At 34.3% G+C, this 24,949-nt stretch overlaps 1 protein-coding gene across 1 annotated transcript in view; it reads right to left on the bottom strand.

Annotated features, from left to right (window-relative positions):
- The window catches only part of LOC135212045 (rho guanine nucleotide exchange factor 11-like), a 792,100-nt gene that overhangs the window by 90,718 nt on the left and 676,433 nt on the right, over nt 1-24,949 (bottom strand). Inside the window, exon 9 of the mRNA XM_064245362.1 lies at nt 12,936-13,045. Coding sequence (XP_064101432.1) covers nt 12,936-13,045 — 110 coding nt within the window. The remainder of the gene's footprint in view (nt 1-12,935; nt 13,046-24,949) is intronic.

Here is a 24,949-nt window from a genome sequence, read left to right as displayed (position 1 = left end):
ATACCATAAAAGGGAGCCAGGCTTTAATCATGAGCGACCACATAAAAAAAAAAGAAAAAAAAAAGAAAAAAAAAGAAAACACCGGGTCATCTGTAGGAAATGCCCCTATAATAAGATATGATATTAACAACGATTTTACTTCCTTACACACAAGATTTCTGTTGGCACTGAAACTCCTAATTAAGCTTATCTAATTATTAGCTTATAATTTAATGTACCATTCTCCTTCGTTCGCGTAAGGGGCAAAGTGTATCCAATGCATACAAGGGAATGATAGTGAAACCCGTGCGAAAATTACACCTCATGGCACAACTAATTGCTGGAAACTGGAAGATTAGCAATTCCAGGAACCATCTTTTCTTTCCGAGGATATATATATATATATATATATATATATATATATATATATATATATATATATAATATATATATATCTAATAAAAGGAGCCCATAAAAACACCAAAATATAGAGAGGAAAGTACTATATTTCAGAGACTGCTGTCTCTCTCACTATGAAGTCTAGTTGTTTTTGCGGTCTGGCATAAGGGCAAAGAATAATCCTAAATTTAAAACTAAATGTTGATTTACAGTAAGGGGGGTGTTGGATAAGTTTAGAACTTTGTCTTGTTGTTCAAGATTATTCCATGTGATATTCTAACATTTGGGATAATAGGTGGGGGGGTAATTTTAATGAATTCCTCTCAAAATTAAACGCATTAGTGCCCAGCATCAAATTTAAAGTTGAATGGGAAACAGACAACAAAATTCCTTTTCTTGATGTTTTAATAATCAGAGACACGACAGAATACAAATTTACCACATACAGAAAACCAACGTTCTCACTTTCATATATTCACTACTTTAGCTATCACGACATTACCATCAAGATAGGCGTAGCTAGCAACCTATTCTTAAGAGCCTTACGAATTTGTTCCCCAGATTTCCTGGAAAAAGAATTTGAACTAATTCGCAAGCAACTTTCGTCTTTAAAGTATCCTGACCATTTAATTGAGAAAGCAATTCAAAAACGCAAACGTAATTTTCTACCGACCCCCTAAAGACAAGACCAGAGACACACCCAACAATAAATAAAAATTCCTCACCTGGAGACGATTAAAAGAGTAACGAACACCCTTGGGAAATCCAACCCTTTTGCATTTACCTACCCAAACACCTTAGCCAAATCCCTGATTAACGTCCAACAAAAGGCATCTCCCAAGGACTCTGGGGTCTATGAGATCCCTTGCCAAGACTGTGACCAATCTTACATCGGATTTACAGGTAAATCACTTCCCCAGAGATTAATACAACACAAACGGTCAGTTAGGTATGAACAACAGAACTCGGCTATTTTCAACCATATAAATGAACATAACCATAGAATAAACTGGAATTTGTCACGTGTAATTTATAGCAGCAACTGCCGGTACAAGAGTCAAATGATGGAATCGGCCTTAATAAAAGAGAAGCAGGTAATGAACATCTCAAAAGGGGCATGGATTTCGGATGTCGTCGACGAAGTGTTTATTCAACCAACGCATAAGAAGATTAAAGGAAGATTATCAGCGGGGGTGACCTAAATTGGCTTACTTGTGGACGGATCTCTTGGTATAAATACCACCTTTTCTGTAAACTTTTCTCATTCATATACCTGAAGAGAGAGACAGCAGTCTCTGAAATATAGTACTTTCCTCTCTATATTTTGGTGTTTTTACGGGCTCCTTTTATTAGATGGAATTCTGTTGTTACAGAACCATTTTTTAACCAGTCATATATATATATATATATATGTATATATATATATAATATCAAACATATATATATATATATATAATATATTATATAATATATGTTATAATATATATATATACCACACATATATATATTATATATCTATTAGATATATAATTATATATTATATAATATTATATATCTTCATTTATGTGCTTATATGTTGTATGAACCGAATACATATATTATATACACACACATATAATATATATATATATATATATATATATATATATATATATATATATCATTTATGTGCGTATATGTTATATGAACACAATACATATTATTATATACACAAACACACACACGTATATATATAATGTGTATGTATGTGTGTGTGTATATATATATATATATATATATATATATATATATATATATATATATATATATATATATATATATATGAAGATAATTAAAGTGACAGGTCACGTGGATGTACAGGTGTTAGTAAGCACGTGAATGTCGTTCTGTGGAGGAGATTCGTACAAAGGAAGACCAGTTACAGTCCCGAAAGGCCAAAAGTTAGCTATTGTCCAAACTTGTGAGCTCATACATTTTCCGTTTTGGCAGCCAGGAGAGGAGGACAAATTATAATAGACATTATAACGGACACAATAGAAAGTCCACACCTGCATTCACTCCTTGCAACGGGTACCAGGTGCTGGGTGACTACGTTGCGTTGAAGAGTACACATATTTACGCGTGTGGATGCACGAAAATTATCATTCGAGGAAACCGATTCTTTTCAAATTGAAATCGATGATCGGTACTTCTATGCCTAGATTTCCTTGTGTGATGCCAGTGGATAGATCACCACAGGAGCCTTACGTCAGTTCCGGATCTATCAGTGAAAAACCATGATTATTGACCAGATGTTTTGTCCAACCTAATTCCTTTCATTTCATTTATGTAAGTCTTTCATTCTTCCATTCACTTCACCTTTCTCAGTTATTCACTCTTGCAGTGATCAAGAAAAGGGAAAATCAGATCACTTCTCAGATGTTGGCTACTCTTTTCTATTACCATTGCGGACAAAGCTGAAGAAAAATTAATAGCCATTACTCACTGGGGAAAGGTTTTATACTTCCATCTCTAACTAATATGTCAAGTTACAGGCACTGGAAAAAAGAAATATCTCTTATTCTCGCTGGTTTCACATTAAACAGATAATGAAAGAACGGTTGCAAAAACTGCAGAGAGAGAGAGAGAGAGAGAGAGAGAGAGAGAGAGAGAGAGAGAGAGAGAGAGAGAGAGAGAACAAATACACAAATTTCTCTTCCTAAAAGATGATTGATAGCTTAATCACATCTCAGTTGTCAGGTAGCGAAACCTGAGCTTATATATATATATATATATATATATATATATATATATATATATATATATATATATATATATATTTATATATATATATATATATATATATATATATATGTGTGTGTGTGTGTGTGTGTGCGCGCGCGTGTACGTGTGTGTATGTATATGTGTATATGTGCTTTTGTGCGCGTATGTGTGTATGTATAATGTTAAGTGAGCTTGATAAGATGGAGTGGAGCATGGCAAATAACGAGGAAATGGAGGAAAAATGAACTTCGGTTTAAGACATCAGGAATATGTAAACACTGAGGATGAGCCCTATCATCGGAGAGGAATAAGGGGACAGGAAGATGGAATAGCAACAGTAATTCGTGAAATGAGGAAATGGGTGCCTGGTAAAGTAAAAAGGAAAAATGTGTTTAAGAGAGTATTTGATGTGTAACTGCACGGCAAAGGAGATTGTTTACTAATATACAAGATGTTAGCTGAAGCAGCAGGTAAGACAGTGGGAGAGATTATTAAGACTAGGTCCCTAAATAGAGGGTGAAATCTGGTAGGAGCTAAAAGATGAATACGTTGTTCTACAGGGAAGTAAATGCAACTAGAAAGGTTAATGTGCAAACTGGTAGCAGAAGGGAACGGAATTGCTACGCTTATCTCTGACGTGAGTGAATAAGGATCGAAAATAGGCACAGCTTCATGACTCAAATGTGGAAAGGGTAATGTGAGCTTAAGAAATCCTATGGATATGACTGTTGATTGTAAAACTGAAATTCAGACAAGAATAAAGTCACATAAGATAAAGTTACATGCTGCAGTACAGTAACGATAATATGATAGTAGCTGACCACGATGGTTAGGTATTTCTTAATGTGAGGAAGGGTTTAAAGGTATGACCTTTAAGAACAATTGTTCCTTCCATAAAAACAAAGGTGACATAGGAGACTTAGAATTATATGATTATATTTTTTTGTATACTACGGAAGTCGCACGGCAAGAACTTTTTTGAGAAAACAATACAGCTAACACAATGAGTGATGGTACAGACAGTGTGGGTTCATACAAGCAGAAAAGTAAGTGGATCACTTATTTGTAAGGGAAAAGGTTTGCCTATGTCAGATTTCATCTTGGAGACCAGACTCTCCCGCCCTCGCTGGTGTGGAAAGGACTTTCAATATCTTCAGGAGGTCAGGAAAGAGCATGGACTGGTCTGTGAAGGTTCTGAGAGGTTGCTGAACATGTTCAGGGTGTTGCCCTTTATTTTGAAATTTTCAAAGATTGGGAATGAGAAGCGACTTTGTGAGGATTATAAGATTTCTTGAAGGTTGTTGGACGTTGGTAAATATGGTCTACGGAAGGCGTACACGGTTGGAAAATATATTGGGGTGGCAACTGCCGGTGACATACTATTTAACAATGACTATCTTTTGACATACTAGCCATCTCTTATGCCAGCTGACAACCTTAAACCATTTTCCACGTCATGTGTTGACCTTTCAAGTCCTAATGTGCGTATTCAATGACTGCCGGCCAGGGGATATAAATATTGGACATTTTATGTGTGCTAGTGATGTGGTTCATCATTTGGAGTTAAGACGTTTTATCTTCAACTAACAGGTTGAATGAAGTTAGAGGTCTATAATTACTGCATGTCACTTTTATCGGCCATTGCATAAAAATGTATGAGAATTGGCCAAGGGGGGGGGGTCCTTGTTTGTAAAATTGGAGAATTCAATTGGGTTTTTATTTGTGGACAATACTCATTAATCTTATTTTTTCTTCTTTCCTGTGACTGAATATGAGTGATATTTAATATACTTGCACTTAAACTCTTTTTAAAATTGTTTCAAGTAATTTTTTATTAAAAAAACTATTACCATTAACTTCACGTTTCGTTAAAAAATAGTTCTATCATTTATGAAGGTCCGGGATTTAGTGCCAATCCTCTCTTTTCAAAGTAATATCCTTTGCAGCTTCAAAACAATATAAAAAACGAGGAAGATAAAAATGTAAAAATATTGTACGATGAAAAAACACCATCTTTCTTTTCTACGACTTTGAAGAAGTACAGGAACAAATTCCTCCTATTCATCATATAATGTTTTCTGTATAACATTCCAACACAATATTTATCGACTTTTCATTTAACTAGTTTTCATCACTTGAATCTTTCACATTTTCTTTTCTCAATTCAGCGTTGCCGTTTTGTGGTTTTTTTTTGTCTGATAACTTGATCAAATAGCACTATCTGGCAACTCTCTGTGATCACAGTGACTACGACTGTATCTTTCTTTGTAAAAAAACCACACTTATAACTTTCCTTTAAATTTTGGTAATTAAATTTTGATGTTGATAAAAAAGTACCATAAACAAAATATATACACAATTTAATTCTTTAAAATATAATCATTAAATAATAAAAGTTTAAACATGTATAAAAATTTGTAAAGTCCAAACGAATATCCATCTCCTACTGATAGTCGACTTTGACAATTACGGAGACAAATTATGTGGATGTCATTGCATTGGTAACACTGATACCCAACACTGAGTGTGGTCACGGTGGCAACGCTGTTTCTTATCACATTTTATTTTGATGAGAACATTCATTTGTAACTATTCCAGAAAAGATCTGATTCTATTTTTATTGGGATGATTCTCAGTAAGACGGAAGGTTGAAATATACACGTCTGTAGATATCAATGCGTTAAAAGGTCAATAAAAGGTCGGAACAGGACATCGGCACGACGGTAATAGAAGTTGGCAGAGCCTTAAATAGGTCGTTATAGCTGGTTCACTTAAGGTAGATTCTTGGGCGAGCCCTAAGCTTATACGAGACGTTTGTTTGGCGACAGCTGATTGGCTGGTACCGGGAGTTAGGCAGCTCCCAGCCAATCAGCGGCCGCCAGACCAACGTCTCGTAGGCATAGGGTTCACCCAAGAATCTACCTTGAACCAGCTAGGTATCTAGACGCCGTCGGAACAGACAGAAAAGGTCGTTAGTTAGCAAGGCGTTACTGGTCAGGTTTCTAGATGCTTGGCGACTGTAAAAATTCGCGAGGAAAGGGGGAATGGCCATGAAGAGGCCGGGAGCAAGCATTTCTTCCAGACCAGACTAAAATCAGCTTATAGAAAGTCTGTAACTTTCCAGAGTGTCGGAAGATAGGACTTCAGGAGGGAAAGTATTAGCGAAGCATTGTCTAAAAAATTCGAAATAAAAGGAAAAGAGTTGAGGGGACCATACCGGAAACTAGAAGTTTATAAGAGAATCACAGGTTAATGTAGAAGGTGTAATTATGTGTGGTACAGAGGATAACTTTCGGTGATCATTTTACATTAGAAATAAAGTGCCAAGGGATAAGAAACTGGGTTGAAAATGGAGTGTGGAATGTCTGTTGTTTGCATATGATACAGACTGAATGGAGCTAATGAAATGAAACTACAAAAACTAGTCATATGCATGAGTTTAAAAAGTGGTTACAGATGGAGAAAGTTGAGTAAATATGAGTAAGAGGAAGATAGTACAATGAATCTTAATTTGGATGATGAATGAATGGAAATGGTTTAAACATGGTGGACTTTGGGTTTAAAATAATGGGCGCTAATAAGGGCCAGTAAAGAGTGCTCAGCTGGTATTCAATGCCTGGTGTTCGACTCTCTCACTTGACCCGGCTAGGAATGATTGACATTTTTTACCTGAGAATCAAAGACCAGGGAAAAGGGAGTTGACCAATGTACTCCACAATCATACATACAACTGTGCTTGTCCCTCTCCAAGGTTATTCTGTGTTGCTAATTGACCTTTTGGTAAGATAGGTGAAGGGGCAAATTGCACAGTACTTGAAGAAAGTGTGATTTAGGGATAAAAAAATAGCAGCCTGGAAAGACTTGACGTATCTATGAACCCGAAGAAGGGAATATTGTGCACGTTCTCATTTATATAATTGAACTGTGAACCCTCAATGTTAATGACAGTGATTTATACTATATATGGTGCATTGAGATCCGAAAGCGTGAGAAATGTGGTGAAAATATTTATCAGTGCTTTATGGTTTAGTCATGTGAAAAAACTGGAGGACAATCGATTGGTGACAAAAATGTGTAGAATTCGGAAGCACAAAAATGTGTATCCAGGAAGAGCAAAGGTGTATGCAAAATATAAGTGAAAGGTGCAACTTGTTTAGATCAGAGAGAGCTCAACACACACTGAATATCTATTTTATAGAGCTGCAATATGCCGGAAGTGGCTGATTCTTAGGCTTTACGAAAGTGCCGTAAAGCAGGACAAAATCTTTTTCACAGGTACAAATGGGAAAAATATCTTTTGAAATAAAAAGAAACTAAAAGAGACCGAAAGCAGAAAGGGTGACAGAAGATTTCAACTGTATTGTTTTTCTTTCGTTTCTGCATAATCTTGAATCATTTATTTCTTTCCAATGTTTGCTTTATCAAGATGGATATTGTTTTGACTTTTCCACTTTTATTTACCAACGATTAACATTCAACCTTACAATCTGTCAGTCAAGCTTATAAATAAGGTCATACAAAAAGTAGGTCTACTCTAAAGTAAAATAAGTCACAAGCACATGTCGGCAATTTATCGCATACACATCACAAACAAGCTGGCTAGAAGAAAACAACCGTAAGAGGAGAACGAAAATCCTCAGTAAATGCTGGTTAATTGTATGAAGCACTGTTTACAACAATCAATAAGTCCTTGACTTGTATTCAACCTGTTAGTCAGGAGTGTGTGATACGTTGCCGATATGCAGCGTGAATGCTCCCTACAACATTCCATTGCTTTTGTTTTTCTGTTAATTCGTAGGTTTATAAAAATCGTGTCATTTCCTTTTTCAATACCTTCAACTAATTCAAATTTGGTGGTCTCATTCATGCATCACTTAAGAAAACTGTCACAACACGGCATCAAATTCATGTTTCTTTAATGCACACCAGTTCTACAAGAAATCTCCTCTTCTTTAGCTAACAACTGTTGCGTTCGCCCACAGGGAAAGAAATAATTGAGCAAATTTATGGCTCCTGTGGCAAGGGTGCTTGTGACGAGTGAAGTGACATTCAATTCATTCTAACTCAAAAATAGCTTTACATGATGGCAACTTCATGGTCCGTGGAGTATGTTCCCGAGGAAATATTACAGTAAAAAGGTCAAGACGTAGTGCAGTAATGTAATCTGCCACATCAATAATTTTCGAAGAAAAATGGCGTTCCTCATAAATTCTTTTTTCCAGAGGGGCTTATAAATTTTCAGGCAAATTTTCTCTTTTGCATAAATTAAAATCCAATTATGCTTCTCATTTATAAATCTCCTTGGTGCGGCTTAACGGCAATGGCAGACTTAAAGATTTAGTCAATAACTGACATCAATCTTTCTATTTACATTATACAGGATACCACTCTTAATTTTTTTCATTGGAAAACCACTTACAAAAGGCTCAGCAGATTTCAATGATATCAATAGAAAATTGTCATGTATTGCAATTACAGCTAAGGTAACAAAGCAAATTCCGAAAAAAATATATCGATCAAGATGCGCAAATAAATGTGTGAGTGGAGAGGATAACGTTAAAGCTAAATGAAAAGATGTTCCTTTAAGTTTAGTCGTGATGCACCCAAATTCATATTTCCGCTCGAAAATTAAATGTATATTATGGAGTAACACATCCAGTAGCAAGGCCTCAAAATCATCCAACAACAGGTTGCTCTTTCACAGCAAAGAATCTCTTGGACGTTACATTATATGATTTATGTAGAACGCTTTATACTTTTATTTATGCACAGACACAGACACGCACACACACACACGAAAGTACTTGGAACTGCCTTTTCTTTTTAAAATTTTCCCAGTGGCTTCAGTTAACACACACACACACACACACACACACACACACACACACATATATATATATATATATATATATATATATATATATATATATATATATATATATATATATATATATATATATATATATATCTTACTCAATAATTCTCCCTCCTATATACTTCTTGAATAGCTATTACGGAGAGTCAACGGCTACCTGCAGATTAAAAGACAAACACAGAGCTTCGAAAGTGGCAGTGTCTAACATATACGTAGAATATGGGCCTTATTCAAATCCCCATCAAGGAGGAGGACATGATTTAATTTTCGCTGACCATCTCTACCTAAAGGATATGACTCGCAACTTCTCACCGCAAACATCGAACATATGGGACTGCTGCTATCATAATATCAAAACTGGCTGCATATTTTATGTCAAAGAGGAAAATATACCACATATCTTCTGCTATACACGACTACGGTATACCATACTATGACTTATAAACATATTTTCAGAGAGCATCACTTCAAATAATGATAGCAAAACAACGTAATCCTACTGTATTTACTGCCAAGTAGCAGGATTTGAAAACCCATTCTTCATCCGTTGCTGAATGCCTGTGAGGTTTCGGGGGAAAAAAATCGCTTCAGGCTTGAATAATGATTAGTTCTTGCCGACCGCTACATTCCAAAGGAAAGGAAATGGAAAACTTAAAATGGCAAAACACAGGAAGCACGAAACGCTTCAAGCCATACAGTCTGCTTGAAAATATGAAAATATGCTTGAATAAATTATCATAACGAAAATGCACAATTTGTTGCCAGATATTGCAAAGGTATCTAAAAAGAGGAATCACAAGAAAGGGAAAATGAATTACTACCTATATGATACAAAGTGCATCCGTAAGTACTTACATAAATTGTGGGAATTCGGAAAATGTGCGAAACTAATTCGTTTTCATCAATATTCACAAAGAAAATAATTTTCAACTGCAAGTTACATGCAGAGAGGCCTTCTATGTTAAAGCTCACACAGATATCTAGTCAGCGAAGTTACTTTTGTTTAAACCATCCATGTTTGATGAGGACGTTTCCGGCGAGATCACAATTTTTGAGAATAAATCTGCCTAGCATCCATACGTAAATGTTGTGTGAAGGGGTGTCTTCCCTGTTGAAGCATGGACACGCATAAGCAAGAGCAAAACTTCGGGATCAAGGTATTTGAGAAAACCACCGAAGTTAGTCATTGTCTCAATGTGCCATGCGTCATACGAGAGATCCACTTTGATGTTTAGTTGGAGTGACACACAAATTGACTCTGCCACCTACTTGCTAACGAAATTGCTAATATCACCTTACTGAAGATATGATTAAGAAAAAGTTGGACTTGTATGCAGCAGCTGCCCACGCTTTCTATAGAGAAAAATCAACCTTTACCCTGCAGGTTATTTCCATGACAGGTAATGTAAAGTGTCATGCACTTAAGAGTTTCATCAGAGGAGAGAACCTACTAACCAGTGCTCTGGCAGTAAATTAAAAATCTTCTGCAAACCAAGTTTCACAAGTTCCTTGAAAATGCAGAATACTGTGGTGCTAGGAACCAGCAGAGGTAACCAATAATTTGCTGATATAGTTGGTATGCCCTGCAAGGTTATCAATAGTTCCTCTTAAATCAGGGGTACATATTTTAACACTTCTTGAAGTTACACTGCAGAAGCTAATCAGACAGACCCAACAGTTCAGAAAGAGACCAAATTTAGTTGAATGCTAATTACAGGAGCAGCACACTCCTCAGCCATGCCATCATGAGCCTGCCACCAAGTTCCAGTCATCTCAGCAGTAACCAATCAACCCAGGGAACAGTGATAAGAGCAGCATCAAGGAAGGAAAGAGCATTCACGCAATACTATGGCAATCCCTTTAGCCCGTAACCTATTAAGAATTCAGTTCACTGAGGCAAATAGCTGAGCCTGGACTCCATCCATGCAACATGGCTCATCCAGCCTCTTTTTGTAATTTCCATCTGTATCTTCCTACACAGTAAAACATCCCTCAGAGAAGCATTTACCACAACGAAAACTTCTCAAAAGGAGGGGAAATAATGTGATTTACATGAAGATGTTAGCAGTCTTTGCATATTGTTAAGTGAGATTTCATGGTAAAATAAATTATTTCAGTAAACTCCTCTCCCATAACACAAAAAGTGTTATTCATGACTAAACAACACCATTATTTTATAATGTGAAAACTAAAAGCACAAATGATTTAAACTAGTAGGTAACACACACAAACATGCACATACACACGTATATATATATATATATATATATATATATATATATATATATATATATATATATATATATATATAATATATATATATATATCTAATATTGCATTGTAGGACTTTTCACTTAAATGTAAAAATAAACCATACATTGGACGAAAAGCCAAATATTGTCACGTTGTAAGGAAACTATTTCCTGAAACTTGTTAGAATCTGTTTTGATTCAGTTAACCTGGGTAAATAATTTTAATGTAAGTCAAGGATTATTTTCTTTTGACCCGATCATAAAACATATGTTCCAGAAGGAACTGAAGGATAGAATAAAGAGGATTTTCAATAAGTAGATTTCGATTTTGATCTGCTGACCGTTCTGTGACCTCCCGACCTTTATGTATTCCCTTATGACTTGTACCCACCATTTAAATAGGCCCTTGCTTTTGTTTATCTTTAGATGCTGTGATCATGTCTTGGCAATAAGACGAAAGTACTTAGCATCTCCAGTGTTTAAATTTTCCTTCGTAGCTGTAACTTTCTTCATATATATATATATATATATATATATATATATATTATAATATATATATATATAATATATAAATATAAATTAATATATAATATATAATATTTATATATATTATTATTTATATAATATACATATAATATATATATTATATATATATTATATATAATTATATTATATATATGTATATATATACATATGAATTCATGTATTTTTGCAGTTTGTAACACCCTGACCATGGTATATTGATCTCATTATTTCCTACAGCATGCATTTACCTTTCACAATATGAAATCTTGGCTCATCCAAGACGATTTCAATCTCCCGTCAAATGTGTATCAGTTTCGGAATTAGGTTGTGTGTCTCTATAACATTAAGATGACATCCTGGATCCTTGATGAACATGAAAATTATGCACCTTGTAAGTCACTTGTTCATCTTTTTCTGAGTGCCTTGTACTCTTCCATATTAGAGGAATTTGTATCATATTACAGTAGGTGGAGACTTACTGATAGAATCAATACATCAGGGCACAGGGAGCAACTCCTTTCATAATAATAACTATTAACACCCTCCTTTCATATGGTACAGGTATTGAAGACTTTGCCATACGCCCGTTTATGTGAAATTACAGCCACTTCTCACCGATCCTCATGATTAGTAGAAGCAAGTGAGAAGAGACAACACAACAGGGGTTCGGCTGATGGATCTACAAGGATGTGAGTACAGGTTCCTGCCGAGCAATCATGAGAAGTGCAGGCTGAAGTGAGCTCTATCAAGTAACTAACGTTATTGCTTTTTTTTTTCTGTTGGGGGTATTTCTTAATTCAGAAATAAAAGGATGAATTACGGAAACGTCTCGATACAGATATAGATATATATGACAAGAAAAAAGAAAAATAATGGACTACAAGATTAGAGATGAAGAAGAATGTAACGGTGGAAAAACAATTCTATAGCTTGATAATCGTTTGCTTTTGTTGCCATTCAAAAGCTGTCGTCCGACTGTTCATTAACTATAACTACAGTATACAATATTGACAAATACACACAACACACATCAATTTGTCTACAGCCATCTTCAGTACGATAATGTTAAATGCTGTAGATAAAAATAATCATCATCTGCCGCAAACAACGATGACGATAACGTAGATGGTAGTATGAAAGAGAAAATATTACTTACACAACATAATTCATCGAGGTTCCCAAAGAGCAATTCAGGCTCGGCGAACATGGCATAGCCGTCCACCTGGATCTTCTTCAGAGGCTCCATGTATACCTGCAATGACAAGTGGGATGGACATTCATAACTGGTTAAATTTATATTCATGTATTTCAATCAAGGAGAGAAAATTTTGTCCGATTTACAAGAAATTGACTGACTGGAATATATACTGTACACATGGTATATATATATATATATATATATATATATATATATATATATAAGATATATATATATATATATAATACATACACACACACATATATATATATATATATATATATATATATATTATATATATATATATATATATATATATATATATATATATATATTATATTATACTATTATATATATTATATTATATATACATATATATATATGTGTGTGTGTGTGTGTGTGTGTTTTCGTGTACACGTACGTACATACATATATAACCACACATACACAAACATTTGCAGCGACGATGCAAACTGCCTTTGTTCCTACGTCTATTTTGATGCATAAACACTGGTAATGAAATAGATAAACAAATGACTGGACATATTCCATCATACTCATAGATAATGCACGCTAGCGATATACTATTACTCCAATGACTATGTACCCGATAAAAAGATACATAATCTTATAATATGAATTTTAATATGGAACTAAGCACATATTTTTCCGACTACCTTTTTTGGTTTGGTTTTTCTAGTTCAATGATTTTGAGTTATTTGGTCAACAGACATCAAAACAAAGGCAATTCTAGTATTCACTGTAAATATTTTTATGTTACTGATTGAAGAAATACAATATTAACAACAACCACAAAAGAATAAATGATATTATGGCAAAACTATATCCCTTCGAAAAGTCGTTAATGGACGTCTCGTAATAGCGCTTTCCAATCCATTAGGGTCCTGATAACAGAATTGATAGAGAAAACAGCTGTATTTACTTTTAATTTAACACATTACAGACGGTTTTCTCATCTGTGAATCAGCAAAAGCTGAAACGCCATACATGAATTAAGCATTGTTTTAGGAAGTCCTTTTTTGGTGAATCTCATTGAAGTACCTCACAACTTTTCTCTCAGGATTAAGTTTTTATCTAATTTTAGATCTAACTGATAGTCTTCATTTATTTTTATCTTCCATTCTTTTTTTATTTGTACACATATTATATTCTGTTTTAAACGCTTCGGAAAAAATGGTTCATTAATTTCAAATCTGAAAACATTTCTGTATGAAGTCATACACGCATGTAACTTTTAAAGGCATGCGCCCCTCCAACGCTCTCTCGCTCTCTCTCTCTCTCTCTCTCTCTCTCACATTAGTCAAGCTTGTTAACTTTTCCTGAATAAATATCTCCGGTAGATACAAACGAGTGTTTATGAGGTCCTCTTACTAATGTATTAATGCACAGAACAACTGTATAAGTGATAAAGTTCATATATATTTTCACAGGCAGGGCTTAACCCTGGCTTCCCTAGTACGATTATGCGAATCGTCCTGGATTTAGAAGCAAGCAGCATTAACACACGATTTCTCTCAATATGACTGAATTGAAAGTTGTCATGGTTTGCATAGTTATTAATCTTATAACGAAAAATCTGGAATATTTGTTCACAGGATGCTAGACTATTCTATTAAAAACAAATATATCACAACTAATCTGGGTCTTGATAGAGAGCATTAATATATTTTAGTTTGTGGTCGACGGGAGTCAATCAATCATCTCAAGATGTTTTTCGAGCGTCTTACCTAATAATGCTATGCATATGTTATGTAAATTTTTATGTAAATTACCTCTTCAATCAGCTGGTTAATTCTTATGGCAACCTTACCCAGGAACACGTAATGGACGGTCTCTAAATATCATCAAATGAGTAAATTTAGTGAATAAATAAGTAAGTAAATAAATAAGTAAACAGAACAAAATAAATAGATGCATATAGAGAAGTAAAACTTACCAAGAGGGAGGGAAGAATCGCTCTCTGAAACTTCCGAAAGCCATTAAAGTTTCTAGCAGATAAGTGAACGCCACGAAAAAAGAATTTATTCGCTTTAGTTCTCACAGAGGAAATTGTTTCTTATTTTTAGATCGTAATATTTAACCAGGATAAGATGACACACTTCCGTTGTGAAAGCCAGGAGGCAGAGGAGCCTTTTCTTTTTTTTAATGTTTAGTGAAAATCCCGGTGGCAATAAAAAAAAAACAAAAGTGGGGTAGGGGGTCACAATGACAGAACCACCCAAATTCTTTTAATATTCTCAGCTGAAGCTTCCAACGTGAATGTACTTCTAAATGTTCTTATTGTTTCTGATGGACATTTTCTTTATCTCATTCAAAACATTCGCTGGATACACTTTTCGTTTTATATATTTGATATCCAGTGACTCGACAAAATTGGCTTTGGTTGAATAAATATGCATTCATTCCAGCAAAATAAAGCAAATATGAAATTGCCTTATATTACTCTCTCTCTCTCTCTCTCTGTTGTGAAATCTAAACCGGCGCTTCATTGCCATAATAAAGAAAAATAAAATAAAATGCCTAGCGCAAGTCGAGTACGAATCCCTGTCGATGATCAGAATTTAATAACTATTCCCTGTAGTAAAATTTTTTCCTCTGCGTCACATAATTAAGAATCCACTTAAAAGGCGAACATGAGCTGAAACGTTAAAAAAACCTCAGTTCTGATGAGAAATCCACGTTTCCCATTTGAGCGTCGAGGGAATCCGTCTCCTGATGTCGTTGGACGAGCGAACGTCTTTCAACATGACCGCTGTTTATCATTCAAAAACTCAGACATTTCATTAATAGTTAGAAAGTCCGAAGTAAAATTTTCGGAGGATTTTTCTGCAGCTCGTGATTTACTACGAAATGACGGAGACCTGAACTTCTGGATGGAGCCAAAAATCGGAATGGCAATTTAAAGTTAAGAGACTGAATGGAAAAATGGTGGCGGTAGAGGTTGAGGCTGATGTTCCACCTGAACTCTACTAAACTCGTCCTGGTGCCCCTTTGTGAGTGAAGTTAACAGGTGATTTATGTTACTGGTGTACTGCCACCGGAGACGAGCTCAACGTTTGGATGTCGTTCTTTTTGATGATGTTAGATGAAAACAGATGTTACGGATGTGGGGCCTCCGAGAACAAGTTAATTTTTCTATATGTCAGCCTTGCTTTGACGGAAGATAAATTAGGACAGATGTTACTCACATCGTGATATAACCATTGTCGTTTAATAGACCTACAGCCAAATACACACACACACACACACACACACACACATATATATATATATATACACATGTATGTATGTATATGTATACATATACATATACACTCTCAACACACAAACAAACACATTTATATATATCTTATATTATATATATATATATATATATATATATATATATATAACACACATATCCCCATCCCTCAACAGCATTAACGCCTCAGTACAAAAAGGATTTCTTTGCAACTGAGAGCAACGTGTATCCAGGAAATAGTTTCTTCTCTTTATGTGCAGTAATGCTGGCCTAGGGACAGTGAATTCCCAGTTTACACTTGGCGTCGCCCGGCCAAGTCCCAAAGATCAAGACTTGCTGTCCCGACCACCTCCTTCTCTGACGCAAGTTTTGACGGTAAGGGCACAGTGGTATAGAACTAAAAGGCTTCAATAGATAACTGTTGAAAAATAAAGAAGAATGGCTATTTTGATCATTACACGGATGTGAATTCATTACAAACGGGATTATAACCTCATGATGTTTTTTTCATCTTAAACTGAGTGAACTATAAACGCTTTTCTGCTCATGAATATAAATTACGTAAGAAAAATCATTCCACTTTATAATTTTTCCTTCCAGTCGCACGAGTAAAAACTAATAAACTCTCCTCAGAGGCACATAGAGCCAATAATAAAAAAAAACGTAATAACTACAATTTTTAAGCAAGAAATCAGAATCGTAACATCACAGATAAATGGAATTACACCACAGAATTCTCAGATATTAATCCTTAAAAAATATTTATATCGAAACTAGTTTATCTTCACAATAACCGATATTCAAAAGGAACTTACATACTAGGATACGTGCATCTACACTGACTTGGTTTCAAAATCTATACAGACTTGGTTTCAAACTAATGTATCTGTGGATTCATAAATAGTTGACAGGGACATAATCAATTCAGAAATGAAGGGATATCAGCAGTGATTAAGCATGCATATCCAATTCAGGTGCTGGACTTTGAATGGAAATCAACCAATTTCTGCCTTGATTGCTGAGGGCTCTGTTCCTAACAGTTGTCTATTTATTTATGTTGTTAATTTTACACACCACATTTATAGATTTTCAATTATTATGCCACAAATAATCCATTAACGTTGAATTCACTTCACACAGGGAATTCATTCATGTTAAAATGAATTATTTATGATAACTGTATCTACGTGCGCTTACCATATATATTGAACCTATGCGTGTGACTGATAATATTCTTTATTCAGTAAGGAAGATTTGTCAGAATTGATTTCATCTTCGTTAAAGATATTCTTGACAAATTTTAGTTCCGTAATTTTAATAAAAATTACCCTGTTTCCAATATGATAGCTTTGTGCTAAGTTGGTGACACCTTTGTATATATGATTGATATGAGAATTCTACACATGGCATATTCATACTTCCAAGTATTACGCCATGAATAAGCCATCAAAGTTGAATAGCTTACACCCAGAGGGAATCACGTGATAAGTGAATCGGCTTTGATCTTGGGTTTACATCCTGATACGGTGTAGATGTGTACGCATAATGATATGTATAATCTCCTTCGAGTGTACGTTATCCCCAAAATAAAATAAATTCGATTTGAATAGATTATTTGAGGCTTCATTGATATATATATATATATATCTATATATATATATATATATATATATACTATAATATGTATGGATGTAGATGGTATATAATATGTATATATATATATATATATATATATATATATATATATACACGACATATATATTATATATATATATATATATATATATATATATGATATATATACACACACACACATCTATATATATTAATATAATAGCTCTTATATATATATACTCATCTTATTAATTATATATATCTTATCTAATACGCACACAGAACGGTCTGACGACAAGTATCATAATTTTTAGATTCGATGTAACACCGACATCTTTAAAATATCCGTTAAGCTGAAAATGATCTAGTGAAGATGACTGAAAAAAAGATCTCCCTAAACAACCTGTGTAAAATCATAACAGATCAGTAATATCGACTTCTGAAACTTATCTTGAACCACAATCTGGAGAATGAATTCAAAAGCACTACAGTTTCGGAGTGTCATGCGCCTTCTTCAGTGTGGAGACATTAAAACCCAACTAACGTTTGACAAATCAATAGGATTTGGACCATGGAGAGAGAAGTCGCCAAAGAGAGAGGGTCCAGCTACAACATCAACAACACTATTTCTTCAGCCATCAAACTTCAAAGGGACTAAGCTAACCGTTTCTCAGCTCTCGTGTGAAAAGACAGGAGGGAACTCTTGATTTCCTATAGCTACAAAAGCCGAGGCATACCTAAAGGTTTGTTTGATTTGTTTGTTTGTATGGTGTTTTACGTTGCATGGAACCAGTGGTTATTCAGCAACGGGACCAACGGCTTTACGTGACTTCCGAACCACGCCAAGAGTGAACTTCTATCACCAGAAATACACATCTCTAACACCTCAATGGAATGCCCGAGAATCGAACTCGCGGCCACCGAGGTGGCAGTCCAAGACCATAGCGATCGCGCAGCTGAGGCGCTGCATACCTAAAGGTGTCGATTACACAGGATGACGAAGACTATGGCGTGCCAGGTACGTTTAGTTATAGCGCAAGATGCTAGAAAATTTGATGTTAAGGTAGCACAAATATATAATGGCAAGTAGAGTCTAATTATCAGTATGTTGTCAACAGCATAATGGTTTCGGCCATGACTATAACCTTCAGAGATTTAAAACTGGGTGATATTTAAGTGTCCTTGATTATAATACACTACCAATTGCTTCCAAACATAATAGGCTTAAACCTACTCTGCAGCCCTTCTTAACATAAAATTTGGAACTTCCAAAAATACTGACTTGGTCTATAAACGACTGCAGTTTGAATAACGCGGAATACTTTGGAGGACTTCATGAAACTATGCATGTCAGTCTTGCACTAAGATGGTTATTTTCTTGGCATAAATCATAATTAACAACAATTTATTCTTTATTCTGATTTCAAGATCCCCACAATTCTAAAATATTGTATAGAGAGAGAGAGAGAGAGAGAGAGAGAGAGAGAGAGAGAGAGAGAGAGAGAGATTAAAAAAATGTAAGGTGATATCAGGTTCGTTAAAGGGAAATGAAATCTGGAAATGTTTTTGATAAAACTGAGCTCAGCGAAAAATATAAAATAAATAGTTTAGGAAATTCATATGAAAACATGTCCATAACCCTTACTCAAAAAAAAAAAAGTAAGGGTTATTTTCGTGATTTTAGAAATATGTTCTTTCAGATGTGATGAGTTTAATTTATTCGTTTTATGTTCCAACCGGTAATCTATTTCCTTCCCTGAATTCCATTTCCACTTTTGCAAATTTTATGGCTTCACAACACGCTCCATTGTGACCTGGTCTCGCCACACATAATAATTAGAAATATCTTTCTTTTCATGTAATATCCTGAACGCTTATGGGTCCCTAAAATTAAATTCCTATAAAAAAATAGTATATGTTCTCTCTCTACCAAAGCGTTACTCCAGGTGCAATAGTTTCTTTTCAATGTCAGATTTATTCTTTAATTAAATTCTCATGAGAATACTGCCGGATACGTAAGGGCTTTTATTGCTTGTCTTTTGATAAATAACGAGAAGGTCAAGGTTCACTGGTTTCTAAACACTTCTAATTGTATTAAGAATAACTCACGGTGTGGAGATACATTTTGTAAAGATTATGATTATCAATACGTGAACAGACACAACGCAACAGTAATTTGTGTTGACAGAAGAAAAAATAACCTTTCAACCAAATCATTTTTTTTACATTCTGTATCACTAATTACAAACAATTTCAGATTGTTAAAAAGTTCGAATTTACTTAGAATGGCAAACATTTTCAAATGCGAACAATGATATTGGTGGTGGAAACGTATTATGATTCTTTTATTCTCTTTAGGAGTCTGAAGAGAAAAAAACAAAAAAAATGCAAGAATATGTCTTTGGGTAGGCTCAAATTTTTCTCTTCCTCCTGTCAATGAAAATTATTTCCATTCTTTTAGCATTTAATAAAAAAAAGTTAAAATATGACATTTACTTTGTAAACAATGAGAAACACTTCTTCCAGAAATGCATTTTGTGCCGCATTACTGATCATTAAAAAAAATAAATACCATCCGGTTTCTTTGGTAAGCTTAATTTTACTATTCCTTTAGGATATGCAAGGAATTTCAAAAACCATTCAATTTGGCTCCAGAGGAAAAAGACGAATCATCCAAAGGACCTTTTCTTATTTTTTTCTTACTCGTTTTTATTCTCACGTGAAGATCTCTCGCGGGTTCTCGTATTCCTTTTTTAACCTCGAATTCCTTTTTAACGGAGCTTGGCCCATCAAAAATACGAGAGATCAAAGAACTCACTAGGCGGACCTTTTTGTAAGCGTGTCTGAGACTTGACGGCCCTTTTCTGAAAATAAACCCGGAGGGTTTTGAGGGAAATTTTGAAGGGGAGTCTTTAGGATGATTATTAGCTTATGTTATTATTTTCAAAAATGATTAACAACGTAAAGCGGGGTATGGTACAGAAAGAACAGTCAAGAATTTTTTCATCGGCTTGGCAAATTAATATTCGGAAATTACTTGTAATATTTACCTCAAACTCAAAAAAATAACAAATTGGGACACAGTAATGGAAACGTTCCTTTAATTATAGTTATGTCATTATGTCAAAATGGTAAACGTTTTCGTAAGAGATTCTTCACTGTAGCAATAGAAGATTCCTGTCTCAAAAATAAAACCTGAGACAGATATCGTAAACGTAGCTCACAAAGAAGGAGTTATCAGAGTTTAAGAAGGGAAAGTTTACATTCCGTACACTGAAAGGCTTCTTATGACTGCTACTCAGCTTTAAGGAAAAATAAAATTTGTTTTTATCCATCTGGCAAAAGAAATACTTCGTTTTATTCGTCACAGAAAATTCATGGCGTCAAAGAATTTTTTTCTCTCTCAAGTTGAAAGTGGAAATCTTATAAGTTGTATTTCTTCCGTATAATTTTTTTTTTCTGTATATGAACTTTCCTATAATGGTGACCTTTTCTTAAAGCCATCCGTTTTCTATAGACATAGGCATGATAGAATTTCATAAATAATAATCAAATTTCCAGGCATTCTCTGGTCAATGTTTTATTCTGAACACCACCCGGTATTTTCCCTTAGCCATTCTGGCTCAAGAGACAAGTACGATAAAACGAAATGATCTGTTTTTTTAGGATTAAATCGTTTGCTCCCCTGAAGAGACCTCACACGTCCCCGAATTCCTTTTTAACTGAGCTTGTCCCCGCAGAAAAATACAAGAGATCAAAGAACTTTTTGTGAGTTGTCTGCGAACAGACGGTTATTCTCTGAAAAGAGACCCTAGGTTGTTTTTGACTGAAATTTGATGGGTGTTGGGGGATGATTTTCAAGTAGTTTTTCCAATGGTAGTTTTTTGGCTTCTTTTATCATCATCAATTCTTGCGTATGTTAACGAAAGGCAGAACATTCCAAAGGCATGCTCCGTTGACTCTACGATCGTTACACCGAAGTGTATTAAATATTGCACAGCCAGATAATAAATACTGTAAACAGCTGATATAAAGAAGGATATTCTGGAATGATACAGTATTTGCTTCGGGAAAAAATAGGATTCATTTGGAGACATTCCTCATGTGTAATTTTATGATGCCTTCCTCATAAGTCGATATCAAACACGTGTAAGAAAAAAAAAGCAGCTAAAAGAAAGGTTAATCAGTAATTAATGATTACTGAGTAGATTATATAGATACTACACTGTCGATGACTTTCTATGCATGAAGCACGACTGATGAAAGACATCTTTCTAATTCGGATATTTTAAGACTTGTGCCTGAATTACAAGTTCAACTATTTGCGAATAACGTTAATATACCATTCTTGTTAGCTCACATCAGTACTTCATTTCTAAAATTACTTCTCTACATTTTTTATCCGTCATTTATAAATATCTATATATATATATATAATATATATATATATATATATATATATATATATATATATATATATCATATATATATATATATATATCGAGGCCTTTCCAAAAAAACATAAATATTACCTTGAAATGAATTTATGAGAGAGAGAGAGAGAGAGAGAGAGAGAGAGAGAGAGAGAGAGAGAGAGAGAGAGAGAGAGACGAGAGAGAGAGAGAGATGAGAGAGACTGGAGAGAGATGAGGAGAGAAGAGAGAGAGACGAGAGAGAGAGAGAGAGAGATAGAGAGAGAGAGAGAGAGAGAGGCTGGAATTAACGTTAATACATCAGCAATCAAACTGGTAGACGACAAACCTAAAGATAGACACTGCATCAGGTTGTTATGTGTACTTTGGTTTCCTTATTCTTAATGGTATATCATTTATTAAGTAAAAACTTTAAGTGGGAAAACAAATAACTTTCACTATAAAAAGATTTTTTAAAAGATTATAAAACAATAATAATCTGCACCCAAAACAGGGAACGTTGGTAATCAAATCAAACAGTAAAGTACATATAAAATTAGATGTAAAAAAATAAATATAAATTTATATACCAAATTTACACTACTAAATAACGCTCTTGTATGAGGAATCTCTCAACACATGGCCTATATTACACGAAAAAAGAAATGTGACAAATCAAAAGGAAGAAATGATCACTTTCCTTTTTATCCTACCAACTCGAGAAATTGAAAAATATCTGCCCTGATGAATACATCACGGAAACAGAAAGCGAAAATAAGACTTGAGAGTGGCGCCAAGAAAAAATCTAATACAGAAAATGCCACAGCGACATCATAACGTAAGCCTAACTCTTTTTGATGGTGTTGCTGAAAGACGTCTGAGTGACTTTTCCATACGCGATTATTTTTTGAAGTCGTCGGATCGACTACTGGAAATTCTGAACGGCAGGAAATATTATTATTATTATTATTATTATTATTATTATTATTATTATTATTATTATTATTATTATTATTATATTATTATTTATTTCATTTTTTCTTTCTGCTGAATAAATACCCCCCAGTCGAATTGGAGGACTGTGATAGAAAAAAAAATAGTAATAAATAAATAAGTATAAACTAAAAAATTTAAAAACTTATTATTATTATTATTATTATTATTATTATTATTACTTATTATTATTACTATTGGGGAAACACATCCACAGTTATGTTTTTGTACATATATTTATTTAAAAATAAATCTCTACAGAGAGTTTCCGGGTATCTGTTCGAACAGATTCCCGGAAGGTTTCAATTTACTTCGATGTCGATCAACTCTATTTATTCTTAATTGTATTTATTTATTTATCTATTCATTTACTTATTGGAATAAATAAATAGAGGTAGGAATCTATATGCATATTAAATCAAGATAAAATCAGCAAGTCAACAATTTAGATGAAACCAATTACACAAATGAATGGCATTTAGAAAAAAAAGTCAATGTTAAATGGACCAAGCCAAGGAGCATGACACTTTATAGATATCGTTCAAGCCTCATATAGAGACTGTACACTTATGCATCACTGTATTTCAGTATATTTGTTTTACAGCCTGTATTCATCGATTAAAGAATACCTTTGAAAGAATGAACCCATTTCTGTCAACATTTTGACATTTGGTAAGGTTAGAATTATTCATTAATAACCATGAATATGAGACTGAATTATTATTTTTCGAAACTAAAGGACGCAGCTGAGAAGGCTTCAAGTCACAGACGGGTATGCGGTCAGTCACGGAAAAAAAAAAAAAAAAAAAAGATTTTTATGGGCCAGCTTTTCTAACTCTATTGAAGGTGTTTTGTTGTTTATGTGGCCTGTGTTATTCTCTCTGGTAAATCATTATGTAAAAATTTCACCTACAGATATTTCTATTTGTTTCTTTCTCTTAAAGAGAGAAATAAAGTCCATTCGAGGAAGGCAGGACATATTTTCAGTCCTCGGTGAAATGAGTAAGCTACACAGATACCACAAGAACCGAACTGCTTCTCAAAGAATCTTAGTATCAGAGAATAAAACCACATCTTAAAGAATGATCTCTACAGGAATCTTTGTTGGGTCTCTTCTCACTTCTTATGGTATAATACAGAATTCTTTATAGTCGTTCTTACCGACAGGCTCTTGCAAATACTGGTAGGTGTGAAAAATAAATTGACAGATCAAAATCATCATGAATACTATCCCTGTATTCCAACCTTCCTCTTTTTCTTCTCTAATGAAGTTACCCGGAAACTGTAGACTTTAAAAATTATAAAACGATTTAAAAATAGAACAACAATTGCTTAAGTGAATGAACGTCTTCCATATGAAAGGAACATATTCTTGTCTTCGATTATGACTGATGAAACTTACTGGAAAGCCTTTCTTCCACGGGCAAGTTTAAGAATCTGGAAACGTATTGAATAGTTTGCAGTGGACCGGTATTATATTTCCACGGCCATATGGCCGAAAGCCTCAGAACACAAGCTTGGTGGCTTCACTTATGGGCTTGCAATTCCGCCAAAATGGTCTGCAGCAAAGCTATTGTTTTTTTTTACTTTTTACCTCGATGATATTGGTCTGGTACCATCTAAGCCATACGTGAGTTAATCCACCATTAATAACAGCGGTGCTTAGAACATGTAGAC

This window comes from Macrobrachium nipponense, chromosome 40 (genome assembly GCF_015104395.2).
Source record: "Macrobrachium nipponense isolate FS-2020 chromosome 40, ASM1510439v2, whole genome shotgun sequence".
Classification (NCBI taxonomy): Eukaryota; Metazoa; Arthropoda; class Malacostraca; order Decapoda; family Palaemonidae; genus Macrobrachium; species Macrobrachium nipponense.
The sequence above is the reverse complement of the archived record's forward strand: the minus strand, read 5'-3'. Positions and strand labels throughout refer to the sequence as shown.